Source organism: Madurella fahalii (genome assembly GCF_045866475.1).
Source record: "Madurella fahalii IFM 68171 DNA, scaffold_1, whole genome shotgun sequence".
Classification (NCBI taxonomy): Eukaryota; Fungi; Ascomycota; class Sordariomycetes; order Sordariales; genus Madurella; species Madurella fahalii.
The window spans coordinates 8,650,879-8,674,014 of NW_027263971.1; the positions used below are offsets into that span (position 1 = coordinate 8,650,879).

The following is a 23,136-nucleotide window of genomic DNA, read 5'->3' on the forward strand; positions in this document are numbered from 1 at the left end:
GAATTGATGTGTATTTTGTCTGTGCTTAAACTACGCCCGTTTAGGTCTTGATCGTCACGATGTCTTACCGCCAGCATACACTAGTGTAAGGCTCTATCTGCAAACAAACGAGAGCACAGTTTCGGGGTGTTGGAGCCGTCTTCCACTGCCATCCACACAGAGCCTTGACCCAAATGGTGATGGTGAAGAACGTGAACCAAAACAGTATAAAAAGAGGGGGAAAAAAGAAAAGAAAGAAGAAGAAGAAGAAAAAGAAAAGAACAGAAAAAAAGTGAATTATAAGACATGGATGACGGTCTCACGGTCCGATAAGGTTTCGTCCAGACCGAACTATGTCCCTTAGAAAGCCTTGATGAAACGGGAGCTTGCATGCTGGGCTGACCTGCCTGTAACTGTAAGAGGAGGCTCCCATCTCTTCAGAAGCCGCTCTTCCATTCTGGCTCTAGCGGGACCCGGAAAGTGCAAACACGGTTCTCACCTTGACCAAAAGGAGAAACGGTCGTTTCTTGGCAGACGATTTTCGTTTGCTCCACCATCATTCAGGATCCCTGTTGATGGTGGGGTTCTTTATTTCCACTCGAGAGTTTCGTGATATTTGCAGTGGCTTGATTGCGATCGAGGCTGGCGATGACGTTGGGAACGCACTGTCGATGTTGACAATAGTATGCTCAGCTGTTTGACGAGGTGCACCCGTCCTTCTGCACTATGTGTGCCGGGCCCACGAAAGTCGGTGTGGTTCTTTCTGTGTGTGATGCCGTTGACGTGAGCCGAGAAACCTGGTGGCAGGTCTCGGAGAGTCTTGGCAGCAGAACAATCCCCGCTTGGGATGATTTCGACTGTCCTTCAAGACTTCCGGTCCCCTGCAGCTCTGGGTTTTCGTCGTTTACGATTTCGGTCATGGATGCAAGAATCCATGATGTTTGTCCTCCTGCAGTGCAATGCAAACACTGTTGACGAATCCTGTCTCACAGAGGCGGTGGGCAAGTCTGGGCGTGCGACAAAGTCGATCTTCAACGGCTCGACCCGCAGCTCCTGGTCGTCTGCAAGGGCCAGGCCAGTTAACGATTGTGGCCCGTGCTCACCCTGCAACTGCGATTCGGGCTCCTGTTACTGACGTGTCCAGCGTGCGCCTGCAAGTGACCATGCAACTACCGCCGCGGGGTAGGTATCTCGATCAGTTATCCCTACGTGGGTTGCATCACCGGTCCGTATCACCAACAGCTCCAAGCTCCAATCATGTCCAGAGATCGGCCTCGGTCCGACATGGCGTCCCATCTTGCTCGACCGATGATCATCTGGGCGTCTACGAAAAAGAACCACCGGAGCTCCGCCGAGCGAAAAATGAAGGGTGGGGTGCTTCTTGTCCTGAAGTGGCACTTGCCGTCCGTATCTCCAGGGGGCCCGAGGCTGAAGCACGTAAATCAAGATACCCAGGAGACGGGTGACTCTACCTTAGCCATGGCAGCCGTCTGTGTCTTTGGATCCGTCGGGTTTGCCTTTGCGGTATCAACAAACGGCATGGCGCCGAGTCTTAGTGTCTCTTGGTCCTGAAGTACCTGCTTCCTCTCAAGGTGATCACGGTAGATATTGCCCGGATTCACTGTCCTCTTGATCGTACCTCCAATTCCATCGAGGTAGGGAACAAGCCACTTGCGGGTCCTCGAGCAGCGGCCAAAAGAGCATCGAAACTGGTTGCCCGGCGTCTCCCAAGACGGACAAACACGACGCCAACGCCAAAGGGCCCCCTCGATATTTAATCATCGCTTCGGATTCGAATGTATTCCGGGTCGCCTCGCCAACTCAAACCCTCCGCACTCGACGTTCGTTTGTAACACGCTCGCCTGGTTGCCGATACAACTCGTCCGACGATCTTGCTCGACGTTTCGCGTCTAGCCGTGTCTCGCACTCCTCTACCCACTTCGTCGACATATATAGTGGCGACCGTGACATCCATTCGCTTCGGATCCGACACAGATCCACCGACAACTGCGTTATTCCACGCCACGCATCTCCTTCGGCAAGGGTTCTGACTGCCTTTGACGACGCAACTCCCCCGAGCTCATATATTGGCATCACACAACACCCAGTCGGCCAAGTGCCATTACCGAAGCGGACACCGACGGGTCCCTGAGCTTGCACCTTACGAAACATTCGGTCTGCCAGACGAAGTGGCCCGAGCCGTCAGGCGTATCCTCTAGCTTTGCCATGGCCTTACGGGATTGGTCACGTCCTTCCATCCTCCTCTTACTCTCCTTTCTCTACGCGAGCGTTAGCCGAGCCGCCGAATTTGAGTACGTCTATGGCCCTGATCCGAGGGACGAAGCGGGTGCTGACTGCAGGTAGGCATCCAGCACTGCGCACCGGTGAATTTGGTGACTGCTTGGGAGGCCAGAGCCTGTTCAACATCACCAGGTTTGATGCCGCATACTACCATGGCGTCAACAAGACCATTGTCTTCCACCTAGAAGGCACTAGCAACGTCAGGAATGAGTCTCTTATGAGTAAGTTGGGATCAGCACCATGAGAGACGAGCTGAGCTAACGAGACGGCAGTGCACTTATCTGTCGACGCCTGTAAGACACAAGAAGGGAACATCACTAAATGGTAGTATACAACTGACTCGAATTCCCAGATGGCAAAAACCGGTTCGGAGTGATATTCGATCCATGTGCGCGAAACATTTCCAGGTGAGCCAGCTCTCAAATCGGTCAAGAGCCGCCAACACTGACATAACTGCAGTCTCTGCCCCTTGGACGCTGGCGTTCCTGTTACGGCATGGGCGGCATTACCTGTTGACGAGTACCAGAATGGGGGGTTTCCCAGTTTTGCCTTCCATATCACCGACGTTGAGGGCTCGACGAAACTGCGCATCTTCGCCAACTCGAGCCAAACGGAAGTCGGTTGCTTCCAGGCCGTCCTGACGAATGGCAACACTCTTTCGCACCCCGAAGTTATTGCTCCCATTCTCGGCATATTCACGCTACTAGCCATCTTTTCCTCCTTCGCGACCGCCGCATACGGTGTCAGCCTTCGACACATGAGGATGCATTATGCCCACTCCGTCTCCGTCTTTGTTGTTTTGGAGACCTTCCAGGCCATATTCTTCTCGAGCATCCTTTCGGTCGACTGGCCGCCGATCCTGGTCGCGTGGTGGACAAATTTTGCCTGGTCTACCGGCCTGATCTATGTTCCCGGTATGGTCCAGCCGATTGATTCATTTGCCGGAGTCAACGGTAGTACCGCTGAAGTCAGCGGTGAAGCCTCAGAGGCGGTTGGCACTAGCGCTAGCCCGATATCTCGAATCTTTCCAAGGTCCTTAACCTTCCGAGACACGCAAGTCCCTGCGTTCAACGCCAGCGAGGCTTATGGCTACACATGGTCTGGAAGTCCCGCTGCACCTTGGAAGCCACGCCCGGGCAACTCGTCCGGCTTTCCTGCCATCATGTCAGCCCTCAACATCCCGCCGGCCGACGTATTCCTTGTCGGCCTGATCTGGCTGCTAATCGCCATCGGCCTCGTCGGCCTGTCGATTGCGGGTCTCAAAGGCTTACTCGAAGCACTCGCGCGCATGAAGCGAATAAAAGAGGATCGAATGGCATACTTCCGCAGCCACTGGACTGGCTATCTAGGTCATGCCATGCTGCGAACCCTCGTCATCGCATTCTTCATGCTGATGACATTGACCATGTTCCAGTTTACGATGCGGATATCCGTTGGAACCATGGCTGTTGCCACGGTCGTTTTCATAGCCACCATTATCGGCATCATATTCTTGATTGCGGCAGGTTGCCGGGCCCGCACGGAAGGGGGCAGGGCGCATATTTGTTTCGATCGGATTGTCTTCTATCGGACAGCCATCTTCGGCGCGGTCCCCGGCATCCTCCCAGCCTGGGACAGCACAATCAAGGAGCACAACCTCCAGGTCCAGCAATTATTCGGCATCCGCTTTTTCCGAATTCGCCATGTCAATTACGACCCAAATCGCCCGACCGTGCACGTAGACGAGCCGTTCGTCAAAAAGTTCGGATGGTTTTCAGCGAGGTATCGCCGCACACGGTGGTGGTTTTTGACGTACTACATCGTATACCTGTTTGTTCGTGCCGCCTTCCTGGGAGGTGGCTGGAACAGTCCCCTCGCACAGATCTACGGAGTTCTGGCTCTCGACATCCTGGCTTTTGCCATAACCGCCACCCTTAACCCTTTCGAAGGATCTCGCAATACGGCTATGGCTGTCTGGATCCTCGGCGTTTGCAAGATCGCCACGACAGCTATGTCCATCCCCTTTCTTCCGGAATACGGTCTTGACCGCGTCGCTGCTATATCCCTCGGCATGGTTATCATCGTGATGCAAAGCCTGACGGTGGCCGCTTTGTTGATCCTGATCGTTCTCGGCGCAATCTCGTCACGGATGTCGCTAATGCGGAACCGCGAGGACTTCACGCCACACTCACTCGATCGTGTCCGTATTGACTACTATGAAGGCATGGAGGAGAAAGCTAAAGACGAATCCCGGGTTCTACGCAAGCACAAAGAACCCGCGCCGCCGCCAACCCCGCGCTTTTCCGTCCTGTCGATCCAGCGGGCGCCCAAAATCGAGGATGAAGACGAAGAAGCCGTAAATTATGTCGAACAGGTTGACGATGGTCACGTAGATGAGGGAACTACGGGCGATGATCAAGCAGTTGTCCGTGGCCCCAGCCGTATCAGCCGGACTAGTAGTGTCAGATCTTCCCGGTACAGTACGGGAAGCCTACCACGGGCGGCGCGCCCTTACCGCGCTTCGTGGTCCTCGAATCAGTTTGGAGACGCGTCGCTCAGTCGGCCAAGCAGTGTGCTCACGCAACGCCTCAGCGGTAGCTTTCACTATGCTGCCAGCCATGCTGCGGAAAGCGATGGCTCGTCATCGATGCTGGTTAGACGCCAGAGCAGTTTCTGGAGCTTGAACACGTCGCCAGCCACCTCGACGACTTGCACCCCAAGCCCGGGAACGCCGACGCCAGAGATCTTGGTCACATTTCCGGAGCCGAAGAGACCGCCGACAGCACTGCCTGAAGCCCCCGAGCCGTTGGAATAAGTTGTCGACTGTTAATCTCGAGCGGAGGATGTATTGGATATTTGGTCTGCACCACATATATAGACCATGGTGGAGCTGCGCAGTCACCGGTTCATAACCCGTTATTCGGGCCTCTCAGTCCCAGGTTTGGGGGCCTCATTGCATAGACACAGGAGTTTGGGGCGTTTGTCGGTCTGAATTCGTTTGCATTGCACGGCACTTCCTTACGTGATCTTTAATATCTCTAAGACACATGGTCAGTGTCTTTGTTCTATTTTACCCAGTCAGGCACGCTCCGGTGCTTTTCGAAGAGGGTGGTCTCTCGGGATCAGGTCAGGGTGGGTGGTTGAACAGGACCAGTGGATTCAACGCTCAGGGGCGCATGTAAAGGTGGTCTTACTGTAGATGCAAAACCAGCGGAGCGGGACGTTGAATAAACCCCACAACCTACGTTACATCCCAGAAGCAAAATTCGTTTCTTAAACCCCTGAGAGAGAAGAGACAGCGCGCCGATCTCCGAAGCGCCGCTTGAGACGGCAGGTACAATTACCGCCGTCCAACCTCCGAAGCCAGGGGATCGGGAACAACGTGGTCCCCATCATCGGCATTATCTCAGCATGCGTCATTCAGCCCACCCCGCGCCAACTCCCGAACCCCTCCTCCTCTCTCCAAGTTGCCGGCTGGGTACCCCACCCTATGCGGGACCCCTGGTCGCCCGTTCCCGTCGCACCGGGCAGATCGCCTCACTTGTCGGTCATCAGTCATGGAGATGGGGTTCGATGTAGTGATGCTGAGCTGAGCTCAGTCATCAAGCTAGTATCGAACGTTGGTGGGTTCGACTAGGTCAGGATTGGAGTAGGATCAGCCGGAGGGTATTTGGATCGGGTGCTATTTTCCTGTCCTATTTAATTTCCATTTTTATTTTTATCTTTTTCGTCCCCTTCTCTTTTTCCCTGACTTGGAATTCGCTCGATTTATTTAAAATAAGCTATCACTCGAAAATCCGGGGTGCTTTGGCCGCTTGCAATTGACACACGGGAGTGATCCGCCGGGTGATTTACCAGCCTTGTGGCCGATTTTATTTCTTAACATATAGAAGGCCGCCCCCCCGAGCGATTCACATTCCAGTCTCCCAAGCAGATCTACTGACCTGCCTCCCTGAGCTCAGCACGTATATCCATAGCTTTGGATAGTCTTTCCAACAGACTCTCTCATCCCTACCCCCTTATACAACCAACTAACACCTAGCACTTCACCTGAACAAGAGCGCGACAAACCATGGTTTCCCAAACCCAGCCAAACTCTCAAGCTACCGCGGCGGCGGCAGTCAATGCGCCGCCGCTGCTGGACCTGACCATTGATAACATCACGCCCAACACGATCCGGATCAACTCGCAGAGCTCGAACGCGCGGTTGACATACCTCATGGCGCGGCTCGTCACGCACCTGCACGACTTTGCCCGTGAGACGCGGCTGAGCACCGACGAGTGGATGGCAGCGATTGAGTTTCTGATTGGGTGCGGCAAGATCTGCAGTGAAGTCCGGAATGTACGTGCCACATGCTTCCCCCTTCCCCCTTCCCCCTTCCCTCTGTCCCCTCTGTTCCCCTCCCCCCTACGCCCCCCCTGATCTACATGGGATGTGACGCTGATAGGAGCGGCCAGGAATTCATCCTCCTCTCCGACGTCCTCGGCCTCTCCCTCCTAGTCGACAACATCAACCACCCCAAGCCGCCCCAAGGGACCGAAGGGTCGGTCCTGGGGCCCTTCCACACGCACGACGCGCCGGTGCTCCCCCACGGCGCCAGCATGACGTCAGACCCCGAGGGCGAGCCCATGCTGGCCGTGTGCACCGTCAAGGACACGGCGGGGAACCCGATCCCCGGGATGACCATCGACATCTGGGAGACGGACAGCTCGGGCCACTACGACGTGCAGCACGCGGACCGGGATGAGCCCAGCGAGCGGTGCGTCATGATCAGCGACGAGCAGGGGCGATTCTGGTTTCGGGGTCTGAAGCCCGTCAGCTATCGCATCCCGCACGACGGGCCCGTGGGGAGGTTGCTGCAAATGCTCAAGAGGCATTGTTGGCGACCGGCCCACGTGCATTTCATGTTTGGGAAGGACGGGTGGGACCGGCTGGTCACGTAAGACACTCTCTCAACTACCCACTCTCAGTTTCTGGTGCTTTCGTTGCTGACTGGAGTTTTTTTTTTTTTTTATCTGCAGTGCGCTGTATCTCCGGGGTGACCCGTTTGAGACGTCTGATGCCGTGTTCGGCGTGAAGCAGAGCCTGGTGGTGGATTTGGAGAAGGTGGACAAGGAGACGGCTAAGGAATATGGTGTCGAGGAGGGCATTTGGCTGCTGAAGCACGACTTCGTGCTTACGACACAGGAGGAGACCGAGAGATTGAGAGATCAGTTGGCTACGGAGGCCTTGGAAAAGTTGGGTTTGAAGATGAAGCTAGTGGACCATCTTCCAGTTCCGGATTTAGATTGAATAATGCCAAAATCACACAAGCCGTTTACCCACAGCTTCTAATGGCCCGTCTCATCTTGTCTCAATGATCATCCCTGCCTGGAGCGGGCGTGGCCAACTTGACCACGCTCTCCAAGTATCCGGCAGTGCCTCCGTATCGATCAATGATGGCTGGGATATCAAGCGACGAGTTCGGGGCGGACCGCTTGCGCCCGACCAATGCCGCATTGCGCGTGCTGGGGATGCGCAGCATCTCCTGTTCAACCTCGAAGCCGCAGTCTTTTGCAATGTCCGAAACCCACACAACTAATGATGAGTATGCTGAGTCGGCCTTGCTCTTGTCTTTGGGCGCTGGGGCTCGGAACTTTTCTCCTGTGAGGTTGTGGCTGCAGCAGGGGATTGCGATAAACGGGCATTCAGAGGCGGCGGCAATAATGGGTGTCCACGGGGTCAGCTCGTCCGCGTGGTTTGAGATGATGAACGTTCCCTTAGGAAAGCAGCCGTCGTGAATCAGCTTCTCATCCAAAACGCCAGTCGAGACATGCGCCAGTCCATCCCTGCTGACCGGCAATGGGAGCAATATGAGTTGACGGAGGGAGTCTTCTGCGCCCGCAGAGGTCGATAACTTGGTGTTGTACGCAGCCCAGGACTTACGTGAGCGCGCATCAAAGCCCCATCCCGCGAAACCCTCTTTGTTGAGGATGTAAACCAGGAGACCGTTGCCGCACCCAATGTCAACAAACCCAGGGAAAGGGTCTTTGCCGTACATGTCGGTCCACAACTCGATCAGGAATGCTGCAATGCAGAGGTCCTCAAACACATGCTTGCCGGGATCTGTCACCTCGGCCCAGCTCTCGATCAGATCGCGTGCATACGTCTGTTTGAGCCTGGTGTAGGTGTCCTGCACGCGGGCTTGCGGCAGCAACTGGTCGTGATGCACCCTCTTCTGGTAGCCTTCCACACGGCCCTTGCCGTGCTTGTGGATGACTTCAAGCAAGCGGAGGGCGGTTCTTGTAAGCCTGGCAGACGAGCGATCGGCATCGTCGAAGAAGAGATAGGAGATGGAAATAGAGCCGCGGGGCTCCGCCGCGGTCCAGTCATGGAGAAAGGCTATACCCCGAACTATTGGGTGATAGAAGGGCATCTCCGATGGCACAGAGATGTGGGGGAGATAGACGACAAGAGTCTGCTGGACCTGCACTGCATCACGGCCATGAGTGGATATACTTTCGTAGATGAGACACGTCTGATCCAGTGGCTTGTCCCTGAGCGTGTTCCTGGGGATGAGCCTGCGGATGATGCATCGACGGAGCTCAAAGTCGACAAATGAAGGGATGCCGAAGCTGGTCTCGACCTCTGATGGCTCGGCGCACGCCTGGACCTCGGATGCGTCATGAAGAATATCGGCGCGGAACAGCCAGGACGAGTTGATGTTTGGGTTCTGGATCAAATTGATCATGACATCCCCAAAGACGGCAGGCCCGAAGGCGCAGGAGTGGCGAAACAGAGGCCGCCAGGTGGTTGGGACACGGTCGCGCCTGGTCCCCTGGATGACGACCGGGCTTGCGTCGACCGCCAACTCGTCTGGCTCGAATCCCATGTTCGCCGTTTCCTGAAGTTCGGGGATGCGACCGGCCGTGGGAGGCGAAACGGCCAAAGTGTTGGAACACAGAAGTCCAAGCGAGGGGCAGTGCAAGGGGCAAAAGCCATATCGAATTGTTAGGGCCGGAAAACTGGGCTTCTGTTTGTGTGCCACTAAGATGCCTAACTTTTAGGTGGCTTATCAAGTATCAACCGCCAAGCAGCGCTGATAGGTACTGCACATTCTTGTATCCGAGACGGCCCGCCTTGACAATATCAGTTTCAACCGTGTCTACCGAGCAATTGGAGTTTGGAAGGTTTTGTCTGCGCCACGGACATCCTGTACATGCAGAGAACGTGATGAAAAGTCTTTTGTCCCGAGACGGCCCGACCGATCTAGGCCGTAACACTGGTCTGTCTCCGGGTTGGAGGGCCGGACGATCGTCCGTCAAAGATGTGCAGGGACCGAGACGGAGCCGCAAAAACTTGGTTTGCCTCATGCAGAAAGCTCCAGAAGAGATGGTCCGAATGCGGCCGAAAATAGCAAAGTTTCGCTGTCATTGCAACTAGTCTTCTGAGCTCTCTTTAGATACTCAGCAGCTTGAAAAATGACTGCCATGGGCGGCGAATTACAAGCCGGAGTTGGAAATCAGCTGCTCAATGACCACGACCGGTGACGTGTAGTTGAGCCAGGTATCTCCAAAGTAGACAAAGAGGAACGTGCGGCGAAATGCCGGCTGAAACCAACAGTTTCGCCAGCCGAGAGACCTGGCCGGTACCGCCACCCAGAGGGCGTTTCTGAGTGGGTCACCCGCTGATGTTGATGCCTTGTGGCCTTACGGACGGTCAGCGCCCCCACAATATCATCTCTCTCTTCCCCTCACCTCTCGCATTTCTACCCTCTTCTATTCTTCCAACAACTTGCCATCAACAACATCCTCGACCGCATCACTTTCTGGCACCCAAAAGTTTAAACAGGCCCAATCTCCCATCCCGAGAACTTTTGAACGGTAGCAAGACACCGATCCATACCGCGCATCAGCGAGACACTACCACAGTCGTCGGTCGCTAAACCCCCCACCCCCCAAATACAACAACCCTTCTCCCAAGGACACCCCGAAAACTTCGAGTTTATGTCAGGCGAAATCGAGACCCTGAATCTCAAGAGCCGCGGTATGTCGATACCACCTTAGTCGTCTCTTGCACCTCTGCAACCGCACCGGAGTTTGTTTGGGGATGTTACCAACGCGATTCGCTTTGCCCGCTGAGTGGGGCCGTGGCGGTCTGTCTGTCGACATCCCCAAAACAACCCCTCGTCAACCATTTCGACCGCAACACAAGCAAGTTACTGACCGAATGGCTGTGCAGACCCCTTCGCCGAAGCCGACGAGGACTCGGGACAGACTACTCAAACCCAGGAGTACATCCATATCCGCATTCAGCGTATGTCGCCTACCCACGAGCGTCACGTGGGGCGGTTGCGTTGCTGTTGGCTTCGCATCACACCTCGTGACAATTGACTCAAAAACTTCAATGACTAACTGGACCACCCCGCAGAGCGTAATGGACGTAAGACCTTGACTACGGTGCAAGGCATCCCGAGCAAGTTTGATCACAAGAAGATTCTTAAGGTCATCAAGAAGGAATTCGCTTGCAATGGCACCATCATTAGCGACACCGAGTCCAAGGGTCTTGGCGAGGTGATTCAGCTCCAGGGCGACCACCGTCTCAAGATCAAGGACTTCCTCGTCGACTCGCAGTCTGGCCTCGGCCTCGACGAGAAGAACATCAAGGTATGCGGACTAGGCCCACTACAACCTGCTACCGATGACCATGGACTAATTCACCCCTTCTACAGATTCACGGCTTCTAAGCCGGCCATGTCTGCCGTGTCGCAGCTCCGCTCGGACTCCTAGGAGGAGCACCCCTCCGGCACCCTTCGGGTCGCGGTTTACGGGTGTGAAACTTAACCAATCCTGAGCGATGAAGGGACCCCCACATGGGCCCGCGACACGACAAACATGATACCCCACGAGTTGGCGACTGGCTTCCTCTTCCCTAGCAGAGAGTGCACCAGGAGGGATGGGACTTGTTTTTTTTTTTTTTTTTGCGCTTCGGGTCATTTGCTAGTCGTTCCTTCAGCATTAGTTGATAGGACGAGATGGGACGGCCATGGCCTGCAAGTCTTTCGTTTGAGCGATGTCTGCAGGTCTAGTAGTCTTAGGCAATGGGATCTCTCGGCAAAAAATCCTGGTGACTTGTCCATGTCTTTGTGAATGCTACTTGGCTACGAATACCCCCGTAAACTCCTGCAGGCTGAAGCCACTTGACCCTAAGAATAACCATTGCGTATGTGTAAGAACGCACCAACGCCACCAAACGCCCAGCAAGTCCCTGCGAGGACTCTTTTTCTTCACCTCGTCAGAGATCCCTCGCAGCATTGCCGTACTCCATGATGCGGATGGCCAACTTGCCCGCCTCGTGGGACACCCTCCTGACGAAGCTGAGTAGTGGTATGTCCGGGTAGTCGGAGCGGTTCGAATGCAGCTGGGCCAGCAGGGCCACCATACTGACGAAGCTGGCGATGGAGAAGACGCTGATGGACATGGAGGTTTCCTTGCGGATGTTGATCTTGCGTTGTGTGATGTGGTAGAGAACTGTCAATGTCTTGCATTGCCACCACAGGTTAGCTGACTGTTGGGAGACGGTTGGAACATTTTGGGGGGGGGGGAAGAGGGGTAAGAGGTGTTTATCTACGTACGGTCGAGATGATGATCCATGCCGGGAGGATCAGGCGCGGGTCTTCGAAGCCGCCTATTAGGTGGAGGACCCACGAGGTGAGATAGCCGTTTATGGCGTTTGTGGTGAGCAGTCGGACGATGGTGGCTTGCGGCGTGTAGTGGAGGAGCCTGTGGTTAGGTGGGTTAGAGAGGTACGCGTGGGTGGGTGGGTAGGTAGGTGGGAGACGTACCAGCGCGACATGAGGCAGTCGGTGAAGAAGAAGGAGAGGTAACCTGATGCGAAGCACTGCAAGTTTTGGGTGGTTAGTTGTTTTGTTGTTGTAGCAGTAGCGGTGGTGACGATGTCGGTAGGGGGGTTTGAGAGAAGTGGCATACCCATATGCTCGCAAGCAGTGTCTCGGTAAGTCGGAGTCTGGCTTCAAAAGCGGCATCGTAGCCCGATGTTGGCGCCGAGGTTGTTGTCGCTGCTCCTGCCCCTGCCCCTGCCCCTCGCCCGAGTCGCCCCAGTGCGCCGCTGTCGAACCCTCGCCCGAAATACATCAGGTGCAGCATGGCCAACCCGCGGAGGGCGGTGGGCAGGCCGAAGAGCACGCCTGGCGCGATCGACACCAGGCGGCAGACGAAGAGGAGGGGGTACCATGTCTTGGAGACACCCAGCACGACGGCGACGCGGGGTTGGAGGAGCGAGGATCGCACTGTTCCGGCGGCGCCATGGTCGGGGGCTACCGAGGTTGCAGCCGGTGCTGTGCCGTTCGCGATAGCGCTGCTCGGGCTGCTGCCGCTGAGGCTCCCGGGGTTGGGGGCTGAGGTGTTGCTGTGGCCAGCGGCAGAAGCATGGTTGAGGCTGGACCAGGCCGAGGCTGACGAGGCTGGGGTGGTGGTTGTAGCGGGGCCCAGGTTCTGGGAGGGGGATCCGTTATCCGCCCGCGACTGCTGCGCAACGGTTGGCTTTGCGCGGCGGTACATCAAGATGTTTTTGCCTTTCCTTTCCCCATGGAGCATGCAATCCGCGCGTTCGACTCCCAAGGGGAAGAGGGCGGAACGGGTAGCGACGCTGGGCGGCGGCTCTGGCCTGGATGAAATAAGCGGCGCGAATGTTTAACCTGGCAAGAGGTAAGACAAGTGAGTTTCGGCCATCCTCTCCTTTGAGGTCATACCGCAGGGGGCCCATTCCAGGCCTTCCGTCACCGCCGGGATCTCCCTGCATTGGTCCGCGGGCAGCATACGGTGGTATACCATTGGCCAGAAAGCTTCCCGGCCCCCACAACTGTTTCTTCGTGGTCCATTGGAAATTTTGAGCTCTGACCCGAACGGCCCCGTCAATTGCACGACCGGAGCGCCAGCGAACCCATCACTCGCACAATCACGCGACACGGCACACGCTCGACGGCGGCTGTTCCACGGCGGCTGCAGAACGGCGGGCTCCGAGCGAGAGAACAGCGGCGATCGATACCCGCTTGAGGCGCAAATACCCCGCGCGAAGGGAGACGAAGCAGGGGGAAACCGCCCATCATGGCGTCGACAAGGCTGGGTCTGAGAGCCCGTGGAGTGCTCTCCACGAGGGTGACGGGTCCGACGAGGATAGCGGTAGCTCCCTTCAGCACCTCTCAAATCAGATCTAGGGGAAATGGTTTGCGGGCTCAGCTCGAAGCCTCCAGCCCGCGACTGTCATCCTCGCCTTCGCCCAAGGTGCAAATGGCCCAGCGTACACAAACGAACCGCAGCGAGATTTCCGCAGAAGCCATATCAGTCCTCCTCCCAGGTGCGTGCGTGTGTGGCTTGCCAGCCGCTCCCCGAACGCTGAGAGGTAGGAGCGAATCATAGCTAACCCGCCGCCTCGCCCACGAGTAGGGACCTTCGTCCTGCCCCGGTTATCAGAGTTCCCCAAAGAGCCGAGGAAGGCTCTCAAGTTGCTCTATGCCTGGCTCGTCGCCAAGTTCCAGGAAGTAGGCGCCAACATGGCTACAAAGTACACGTCTAAGCCCTCCTTCTTCAAGGGGGCCCGCTTCAAGGCCAGGCGCCCAGCCATCGTCCTCGCAGCTAAGGCGCTCCACCGTTCCCTAGCTGAGGCGCTCGCCGCCGGTGACAAGGACACCATCAGCAAGATCTGTTCGAGGAAGCTCGCCGGGCCCATGCTCGCGAGCATCGACGCCCGTCCCAAGACGCGCCGCTACGGCTGGGAGTTGGTATCATACACAAACAAAGCCTTCTACCCGACCATCAAGGCCCATAGGTTGGCAGCAATCTCTCGCGAGCGCGGTGCCCCGCTTATAAGGCAGGCTGTGGTTGCCATCTCGAGCCGGCAGCGCCGGGTCGAGTATGATGCCCAGGGCCAGGTTGTGCCGGGGAGCGAGAAAGAGATGGAGGTCGTCGAGAACGTGGCGCTGGGGTGCATGATAGATCAGCAAACCTGGCAGTCAGACGACTGGCGCATCATCGGCACCGTCAAGTCCTCATCGCTGGAGGATTGGGAGGTGGAGAAGAAGATGCTGGAGACATTGATGCGCGAGACGTAAGTGACTGGGGGGAGCTGTACGATGGCTATGATGTATGTACAACACCTGTACATAGAATACCGCATGAGCGGCAGCTACGCGTTTGCAGGGAAGCCGCTCGTCCTGCCTTGTACAACAATATTATCACACATAATCCGCAAGGCTCAAGCTCTCTGCCTGTCATGATTCATGAATTCTGGATATGTCCTATCTCAACCCTTCAACCTACCCAATAAATCACCGCGGTTTTACTACCTGCCTACCAGATCGCCTCGCCTCGCGCACTTTTGAGGTTTGGTGGCGCAGTAAACTTCCCCTTATTCCCCTTTCTCGTTTTGCCTCCTTAATCAGTAGAGCAAAAACCGCAGCCGTACCCGGTCCGGCACCCACTCCGGATCCATCACCAACCTCACCGCCTCCCGCGCCTTGTCCACCTCGGCCCGCACCGCCGCCAGCTTGCGCTCCACCGCCCGCCGCTGCCCCTCGACTCTGCGCTCGACTATCTCCAGCGCCCACCGCTTCGCCTCGGGCCGCCGCACCATCCGCTCCCACTCCCCCAGTTCGCCCACGTCCCCCGCCGCCGCCGCCGGCGGGTGCGCGCGGCGGGCGCGCCGGTCCGAGTCGGCCCACTCGCGGGCGTGCCACAGGTCGCGGAGGAAGGTGAGACTGGTGGTGAGGCGCTGTTTGGCTTGTGTTGCTTCGGCTTGTTGGGCTGATGACGAGGCGGCGGGGGATCTGAGCTGGTCGTCGAGGAGCTTGAGCTGGCGGGTTATGTGACGGGCGAGGCTGTCGGCGTCGTCGAGGTTGAGGTCGAGGGCGGCGGCGCGGCGGACGAGCTGGGCTTTGAGTATGGCGGTCTCGCGGTCGAAGTCGGATTCGGCTTCGTGCAGGGCGCGGTGGAGGTTGCGGAGGGTGGTTAGGTTCATTAGCAGGGTGGTTCGGTCCATTTTCTGTTATTTTTGGGGGGGGGGGGGTTTCTTTTTTGTTTTTGTTTCTGCGTTTCTTTGTAGTGCTTTAACTGACTTGCTGATGGAGTTACTGAGGGATGCTGGTTGTGAGGGTGTTGATAGGCGCTGAGATTTTAGTGTCAAGGGCCTGTCTGTTGATGTCTATATTTTGAGCAAGGACAAGGTGATGTCAAGGAGGTTCAAGTGCTTAAGTACGACCGAGAGGACTCGTGTCCGCCATGTCTGAGGCCTGTAACACCAAGGTGTCCAGTTGATGCTCGAGCCCCTTGAACTGTGTACACACTAAGCGAGCAAAGATTGAGTGGAATATTTGAGGTATGGCATATTACGGTATGAACCTCCTTCCACAACCAGTTAACTATATGTAAGACCGACCATGGCGGGAGCTCGTCGAGAGCATCGCCACTGAGTGTCCTGCCAATGAGGTAAAGATGGAAACCATCAATACCAACCGGAAAGTGGTCCCGAGTCCACGCACAGTGAACCCATTTCCGTCTCCTAACACCCATTATCAACCACGATAGCCTAAAAGAACCTGCCGGTGGTCTTGGCAATACCAGGAGCATCAGACGACGTCTCGCTCTCGTCGCCAACCCGGTCGTCAACCGGCCCATCAAGATAGGCGGGGCGATCGAGGGCATCGAACCTCCGCCCCTTGACCCTCGCCATGATGTACTGAATCCCCAGCCGCAAACCGAGCGCGCCGAACCCCCAAAGCAGCCCGCCTACCGGCGCAGCCACGAACGCTCCGAAGCAGCCCCAATCCGCCGTGAACAGCCCCTGCTGCAGGATCATCAACTCGGCTCCCAACCTGGCGTCCCCGTAGTAGACGGTGCCAAACAAGAACACAGTAAACAGCCCGCCCAGCCCGCCAACGACCACCTCGAATCCCCTCCACCAGTAACACGCATCCGACAAGCCGATCACCAGCACGGGAATGGTCGCCGCCGAAACGATGTCCGAGATGAGATAGATCTGCAAGATGGACGGCGCCTGGATGGCGATGACCACGACGGGGATCATGATCAGCACGACGCCGGCGCGGATCCACCAGATGTTCAGCCTGTTCCGGAACAGGTCGTTGGACGCCGAGGTGACCATGGCCGACTGCAGCGAGTCGAAGGCGGCGGTGCTGAGCGTGACGGACATGACCAGGACGATGCCCACGACCCAGCTGGGGAGCTGCTCGAGCAGGGCGAAGAAGGCGACGGACCCGTCGACGGGGTTCTCCTCGGTGCCCGGCCAGATGCCCGCCCAGGCGGCGATGAGGCCGGTCGAGCCGACGAGGGTGAGGATGACGAGGATGGCCACGACGGCCGCGGATATGCCGGCCCAGAGGTCCTTGTCGGTTTTGGAGGCGAAGGTGCGGAGCCAGAAGTGTGACTATAGACCGAGAAAGTTGGTGGTCAGTTGGGTGGGGATAGGCGAGGGGGCAAGCGGCGAGGTGGGAGAAACGTACCAGGAAAAAGTCGTTGGTTAGGATGGCGACGGGGAGGATATAGATGAGCTGCCATCCCAAGAGGTTGGCTCTGGTCAGTCCGGAGGAGTCGATCAAGCTCGGGTCGATGTTGGTCTCGACGCCGATGGTGATGGTGGCGATGATGATGAGACCGATCACCATCGCTCCTTGGATGTTGTCCGTGAAGAAGGAGATCTTGAAACCTCCCAAGGCTGAATTGGGCATGTCAGCGAAGAACGTTGAATGCAAGGAGAGCCATGCATACAGGTGTAGATGGTTGTGATGATGCATTCCACAATCAAGACAGGCAGCCCGTCGATTCCTGTCAAGAGGTTGACAACTTGGCCGACGGCAGATAGCTCCGAGACCATGTAGAGGAAGAGCGTGACGAGCGTCATGAAGCTCAGATACAAGGCCGCGACCGTGCCGTACCGCTGCCTGGTCCACTCGGTGAGGACGAACCCCTGAGGACATTTACGTCTGATGATTGGACCCAGCGTAGCGAATATTAACAACGGCAGAGCGGAGGACAGGGCGTACACAACCACGCCCTGGACTCCGGCCAGTGTCGCGAGCTGCGGGTAAGCGAAGAGGATCCCGGATCCGAGAGCTACAAGGGTTAGTGCGTCAACAGGCGTTCGGCGGGGATAGGGGGTTCGAGAGGAATGGAGTAGATCGGAGCGGCAGCACGTTTCCCACGCAAGCATTAACTTGATCGAGTATTACGGTACAATCTCAGCTTCGTCGGCCCAACACGCCGGCTCTCCCCCGCGTGACACTCGGAGATCCGAGTGAGGGAGGTTGGAGCCAGAGAACTTGGTCCGACTCGGCGCCCGTAGTGAGCCGCAGTCTTCACCCCTCGCAACCGTTGCCAACAGTGCACCCATCTCAGCCGGACGGGAGAGCCTAGAAGACACCGAGGACGCGGCAGCGGGGTGAAGATTTGGTGACGTTTGGGTACGAACCTATGGTCTGCGTTTGGCCGTTCTCACAACCCAGGCTCGCCGTTCAATCTCAACGTCAGAAGAGGCCTCCCAGGGGAGGTTCCATTGGGTTGTCGTCTTGTTCCTTCTGCGAGAATGCTTCTCCGGTTGTTGCGCTGCTACCGCTCTGATCTTCGATTGCCACATCGATGAGCGATCCGTCGTCGCATTGTTTACTCACCGGATGCGATGAAGTTCAGTGCGAGCGGCAGGGCTGTTAAGGGAGTGTGGTTAGTATTCATCCTCGCGGTGCCAACCAGAGAAAAGGAGATGGGCCGTCGACTGGCGCGTCCCCTCCTCGTTTCCTAGAGAAAAGGGCATCCTAACCCGTCTGTGTTCTGTTGCCTGCCAGGAACTCCCCTTTGCTCTGGTTCCTGAACTTCCAGGCGACGCCTGTTCCAACCGCCCTGCACGCGGGTGTTAACATCGGGCTCTGAGTAATATATGACGGGACGCTAAGTTCACGGGCCGTCTTTCTTACAAGAACGCTCCATACGTCAAGTAGACGATGGCGTGGGACGCCTCAAAAGACGGCTGGCCCATGATGTCGATCTTTTGGTGAGAGGGAAGTGGAGCGCTGAATTTGTAAGTGAGATAGCAGCAGACGCCTCGTTATGGGTATTCGCTCTGAGAGTTGATGCCAGTCTTGGGCTTTTGGCGAGTCGCGCTCTTTTTAAATCGCAACCGGGGTCTAGACTGCCCGAGTAAAACTTCTCAAAAGACCGATGACTCCTGGCAACCCTGCCGGTTTCTAGAGACTAAACCAGGACGAGGGGCTTGGGAGCCCATATTGCAACAGTAGCGTGGGGGGGCCCGAGAGTCTGGGTGGCACTAAAGCCAGGAGGCAGAAGCGGGGGAGCGGATTCCACTAACCAATACCCCGCTTGACTCCTGCAAACTCTGTTAGCTACTGGGTCCTGGGCTTTTAATCAAGCACACCATTTAGTGATGCCAAGCTGCGACCACAGCTGGGGAGTTCTCTGAAAAGCCGTCAGCCACAGCAACGAACCACTTCCAACTCCACTTAACCTGGCCCTTTCACCCCACTTAATCCATTACGTCTCATCACTAATGCGGTGATGAAATGGAATCTCACTTCGATTTGTGTCTCCTACCTCTATCGAGAGAGTGAGATAGCAAGCATCAGGAAGCTATGCCTTCTGCAAAAGTTGGATACACCCAGTAACCCATCACCCCCTCCGCGCCAACCTCCAATTGACTAATGACGACCTAGTTCCCCGCCCACGCAATGGAAACGGAAGAGGGGAAGAGGGCCCTTTCCTTAACACAGAGAGAGAGGGCACATGGTCGCCTTGATCAGGTACAGACACAATCGTCCCCGCCGGATCCAGGCCCAATAATGCTCCTCTGGTAGTTGGGAAGAAGAGAGGAAAGACAAGAAAAAGTAAAGAAAGATGAAACCGAACATCAACAGATGATTATCCCACACATCCGAACGCCCCTTCTCACCGGGTATCAATCCATCTCCGTCAAGACGTAGCCGCCCAACCGAGAACCTTCTAAAAACTCCGAGGCCATGGTTGATAAGGCGCCGAATGAAGAAAAGAAGAGAAGAATACGGTGCTTCCCAACGAAGTATCGATGACAGCTTTGGCTTTGTTTCGCCCAAGGGTTCAGGGCCAGCGGCCCAAACAGAGCAGGCAGACAATCTGCGTGGTTGCATCCTTTCGTCCATTACAGACACGCAGCTCAGCGAGGTAGCTGTAAGATCAAATCGGTGAAATCGGACCGCGGGGAAGCCGCTTCCGCCATGCCTGAAGACGACAACGGCAGATACAGGACATTAGAGCGGTGTGTTTGACCGACCGAGAGGAGGAGGGATAAAATCCGAAACGAAAAATTCCGATGACGTAAATGCTGATGATGACTCTGACAGGTGATGATGGCCGAGACCGGACAGGGAAGATGTCGATTCGGCAGACAAACTCTTCTCCACTTACGCACCGTGCGAGCGGTGCTGCTTCTGCTCGTCACGACCGTGCTGGCCGTGGCTGCGGCCGCGAGTGGGCGTCTCGACGGCGCTCCCGCCGTAGACGGGCGGGGTTGGGGTGTACGAGTAGTACGTGTAGCCCGTGATGGGGTCCTGGAAGGCGGTCACGCCCGGGTAAAATCCGCCCACGTACGGGAACACGCTCGGCGCGTACGGAGCCGACGAGGGGGAGACGGGGAGGCCGCTGGCGCCAATCAGGGGGGCCTGGCCGTTGTTGGTCGAGGGAGGAACGGGCGGAGCCGCCGGGGTGAAGTAGGGCGCGTGGCCGAAATGCGCGGGGCTCTGAGAGGTGGGAGTAGCGCGCGTCGCAACAACAGTCTGGCGGGGGCCGCGGTAGCCGCCACCACCCGAAGCCCCGGGGGTCTTTGCCGCGTTGTCAATAGCCCTGGGCGTCTTGGGCGTGGTCGACGGCCTGATGAAAGCCTGGGACCGGACACGGCGGGGCGAGCCCACATTGCGCTTGTGAACCTTGCGCTCGACCTTGAGCACAAAGTCCCGGATTTGAGCGCCGTTCTGGTGGGAAATGTCAGCCTCGACACCTATCGATGGGGTGGCAGGTGCTTGCCGGTGGAGACTTACGAAAGATTTGATGGCCTTGTCGGGCACATCGGCCCGGGTGAACTCGACAAAGCCGAAGGGGCGAGAAGCGGATCCTGGGTCAATTTAGTGAGTCTTGGGAGTCCTTCAAGCCCGGAAATTGGGGTGGACGAACCGTCAAAGTTGATCCGCTTAATGAGATCGACATTGGCAACCTCGCCGACCTCGGAAAAGAACGCGATCATCTCGTCCTTTTCCATGTCGTAGGGGAGGCCGCCGACAAAGACAGAACGGCGGTCTACGTCGTACTTGCGCAAAAACTCCTCATCTGAGTCGGAGCGCGATTTCTTCCGCGTGTCGAAGGCCTCGATGTTGTACTTGTCCTTTTCGCGGACGGCCTATGGGAAACTGTCAGAACGCTGTGGACGCCATCTGAAGCGGCGGGGGATGACCCGTGCTTACCGAGTTTATATCGCGTTTGGGATCGAACGTCGCAAACTCGACTAACAATGCCTTGGGTACCTTCAACTCCTCGCACTCCCGGGCGCTCAACTCCTCGCATTTGCTGAGCTCTCCGTACGGCTCAAGGATCTCCCTGGCCTCGCGAATATCGATCTCCTCGTCGGGGTGATTGGGGCGAGCGATGTAAATGATGAAAGAGCCTGGGACACGAAGGTGGAATGTTGTCAGGTCACTGCTAATTGGGGGGGGGGGGGGGGGGGGGGGTAGGAGATGATCGATAAGTATGAAAGACTTACGGTTCGCTCGCACCATCTCGGTGCGGCAAGGGCGGCCGTGGATGTTGGCGCCTCGCCCCTTGTCTATCGCCGTGCTGGCGTCCTCGTCGTTCTGTTCATGGTCAGCAACGAACAGCCCGATGAGGTTATTCCTGACGTCGACAACTTACGGTGAATTGACAGAATGCGAATGGCATGTGATTGCCATCGCGGCGGATCTTGACGAAGACGGTGCCGTACTTGCTGAACTCGCGAGTGACGGCGGCCTCGAGCGCACGATCGTCCTTATGCTCGGGGAGACTGGGAGTTCAATCGTCAGACAACTGGGGCGTGAGGGCAACCGAACACAACTTACTTGGCGACAAATACGCAGGCAGTGGCAGGGTAGATTCCCTGAACGTCGACGCCACCGATCTTGTGGCGGGCAGACAGGGAAGAAGAGTGGAGGGCGCGCTCCACAGGACTGGTCAAGGCAACGCTTCCAGTGGTCACCGAACGCTGCAAGCGGCGGCCGTTTTTGGCGGCTTGGGCGTTGATCGGAGAGGCACCCGTCTCATTCACGGGATCGGGAGTCGTGGTGGCCACGGCGCTGCCATGGTCGGCGGTGGTGGACGTCTTCTTGGGAGAAGACATGAAGACGTCGCCGCTCGGCTTCTCTCCAACCTGGAAAGGGGGCGCGCTGCGACAAACAAAACATCAGCAAATTGCCCTTTTACCCTTGAGAGGGGTTCAACCATAAGAAGTGGGGACATACTACTCATCGGCGTCACGGAGAGTTCCGCCCGAGGCAAAGCCCATACGACCAAACTCCTGAGTAATCGGAGAGAAGCTGCCCGGAGTTAGTTAGCGGGACTGGATAAGCGGCCCGTCGCCCAAAAAGTTCACTTACCGAACCCGAGGAGGAGAAGCGGGCATGCTGGCGTTGAACAAGCGGGCACCAGCTATCATACATGGTCAGCCTTCCGGTGCTCAGATGAATCTGGAGATCGGATTGCATCGCAAGATCGGACCTCGCTCTGATCTCGTGGGCAGCGTGTTTTCCTTGGCCTTGCACATGGCCAAAGCAAAGGCTTCCGCAGAATGCAAGACGAAATACCCCGATTTCTTGAAGTAAATCACAGGATAGGGGCCAAAATAAGCCACCAGCCGAATACAATGCAGGAGGCAGTGGAATGAAAACACACCGGGGATGGCAAACAATTGGACTAAATCATGGCTGCTTACCTGGGATCGAAGCGTTCGACGACACCGACTCGAGGCTCAGAGAACGGACCCGACGAGGGCCGACCGACTTGTGAGCTCTAGGAATGGCCGACATTGTTGGGTCGGTCACTTTCAGAGATGAATGTTGGGGAATTGTCGATTCGTCAAGGTCGATGTTTGCCTCTAAGGATGGCAGAGCCGATCGATGATGGTAGAATATTGGGTTCGAAGGATTGCGAGAACCCGCTGAAGGCGATGTGAGCAATTGGTTTCTTCTCTTACCTGAGATGGCACGGGATTTGTTTGGATCGCGATGGGACTCACGCGACGAGATCGGGAAATTTGCACTCAGTTTCCAATCCACGACCACAACCGCAGCAGTAGGATGATGGAAAGTGATGCGGGGAGAGGGATGACAGTGCGTCAACGACAAGGATATTCGGGTGGATGAGGTCTCCGTGGCCCCCAAGGTGCTACGGAGATCGAAGGTCTGGTTTCGAAACTTGCGATGGAGGAATTAAATGGTGGTGTGCGTAGGAGAAAGTTGGGAAAGGGAGTCGATGATGGAGGGGTTACTTATCAACGAAGGAGGGAGGGAAGGAACTGCTGGGTGATTGTGGTAGGCTGCGAAAGGGGGAGGGGTATGCCTTATGTCCTTGTCTTTCAGGCAGTCGATCACAGGATCACAGATCTTGCTGCGACGCACTCGCCGACATGCAGCCGGTCTAGTTCGCCTTCGTTTGGGTTCAAACTTGAGAAGGGCGTTGCAGAAAGGATATGGAAGGGGGATTGCGGTCAAGAAAAGTGTTTAGCTGCTCAAGACAGTCATGTTGAGGATCAAGAGAAGTCAAGCACTCACCTTCGATGTTGTTTGTAAAGTGCATCACTGC

General features: G+C 56.6%; 9 protein-coding genes across 9 annotated transcripts; 4 read left to right on the plus strand and 5 right to left on the minus strand.

Annotated features, from left to right (window-relative positions):
* Positions 1-2,205: 2,205 nt before the first annotated feature.
* On the plus strand, positions 2,206-5,074 carry MFIFM68171_02353 (Transient receptor potential ion channel; the record flags this gene model as incomplete). The annotated part of the gene is made up of 5 exons (XM_071057775.1): positions 2,206-2,291; positions 2,344-2,501; positions 2,553-2,573; positions 2,633-2,687; positions 2,740-5,074. 5 exons carry the CDS (start codon positions 2,206-2,208, stop codon positions 5,072-5,074), a joined length of 2,655 nt encoding a protein of 884 aa, XP_070913876.1.
* A 1,257-nt stretch (positions 5,075-6,331) lies between these two features.
* Positions 6,332-7,552, plus strand: MFIFM68171_02354 (Intradiol ring-cleavage dioxygenases domain-containing protein; the record flags this gene model as incomplete). The annotated part of the gene is made up of 3 exons (XM_071057776.1): positions 6,332-6,601; positions 6,718-7,199; positions 7,282-7,552. The coding sequence occupies 3 exons, from the start codon at positions 6,332-6,334 to the stop codon at positions 7,550-7,552; spliced, it is 1,023 nt and encodes a 340-aa protein (XP_070913877.1).
* Positions 7,553-7,613: 61 nt separating this feature from the next.
* Positions 7,614-9,131, minus strand: TRM44 (tRNA(Ser) Um(44) 2'-O-methyltransferase; the record flags this gene model as incomplete). The annotated part of the gene is made up of 1 exon (XM_071057777.1): positions 7,614-9,131. One exon carries the CDS (start codon positions 9,129-9,131, stop codon positions 7,614-7,616), a length of 1,518 nt encoding a protein of 505 aa, XP_070913878.1.
* A 1,114-nt stretch (positions 9,132-10,245) lies between these two features.
* On the plus strand, positions 10,246-10,985 carry SUI1 (Eukaryotic translation initiation factor eIF-1; the record flags this gene model as incomplete). Its single annotated transcript, XM_071057778.1, has 4 exons — positions 10,246-10,285; positions 10,481-10,555; positions 10,670-10,905; positions 10,971-10,985. 4 exons carry the CDS (start codon positions 10,246-10,248, stop codon positions 10,983-10,985), a joined length of 366 nt encoding a protein of 121 aa, XP_070913879.1.
* Positions 10,986-11,533: 548 nt separating this feature from the next.
* On the minus strand, positions 11,534-12,819 carry MFIFM68171_02357 (N-glycosylation protein-domain-containing protein; the record flags this gene model as incomplete). Its single annotated transcript, XM_071057779.1, has 4 exons — positions 11,534-11,779; positions 11,874-12,021; positions 12,084-12,139; positions 12,229-12,819. The coding sequence occupies 4 exons, from the start codon at positions 12,817-12,819 to the stop codon at positions 11,534-11,536; spliced, it is 1,041 nt and encodes a 346-aa protein (XP_070913880.1).
* Positions 12,820-13,365: 546 nt separating this feature from the next.
* Positions 13,366-14,369, plus strand: MFIFM68171_02358 (uncharacterized protein; the record flags this gene model as incomplete). The annotated part of the gene is made up of 2 exons (XM_071057780.1): positions 13,366-13,615; positions 13,705-14,369. 2 exons carry the CDS (start codon positions 13,366-13,368, stop codon positions 14,367-14,369), a joined length of 915 nt encoding a protein of 304 aa, XP_070913881.1.
* Positions 14,370-14,695: 326 nt separating this feature from the next.
* On the minus strand, positions 14,696-15,295 carry MFIFM68171_02359 (uncharacterized protein; the record flags this gene model as incomplete). Its single annotated transcript, XM_071057781.1, has 1 exon — positions 14,696-15,295. The coding sequence occupies one exon, from the start codon at positions 15,293-15,295 to the stop codon at positions 14,696-14,698; it is 600 nt and encodes a 199-aa protein (XP_070913882.1).
* A 546-nt stretch (positions 15,296-15,841) lies between these two features.
* MFIFM68171_02360 (Urea transporter) lies at positions 15,842-18,301 on the minus strand (the record flags this gene model as incomplete). The annotated part of the gene is made up of 6 exons (XM_071057782.1): positions 15,842-16,699; positions 16,776-16,987; positions 17,041-17,385; positions 17,940-17,972; positions 18,086-18,165; positions 18,240-18,301. 6 exons carry the CDS (start codon positions 18,299-18,301, stop codon positions 15,842-15,844), a joined length of 1,590 nt encoding a protein of 529 aa, XP_070913883.1.
* A 1,414-nt stretch (positions 18,302-19,715) lies between these two features.
* On the minus strand, positions 19,716-21,958 carry MFIFM68171_02361 (Multicopy suppressor of sporulation protein msa1; the record flags this gene model as incomplete). The annotated part of the gene is made up of 9 exons (XM_071057783.1): positions 19,716-20,282; positions 20,349-20,422; positions 20,482-20,704; positions 20,769-20,968; positions 21,065-21,155; positions 21,214-21,343; positions 21,399-21,722; positions 21,798-21,872; positions 21,933-21,958. The coding sequence occupies 9 exons, from the start codon at positions 21,956-21,958 to the stop codon at positions 19,716-19,718; spliced, it is 1,710 nt and encodes a 569-aa protein (XP_070913884.1).
* Between the last annotated feature and the right edge of the window lie 1,178 nt (positions 21,959-23,136).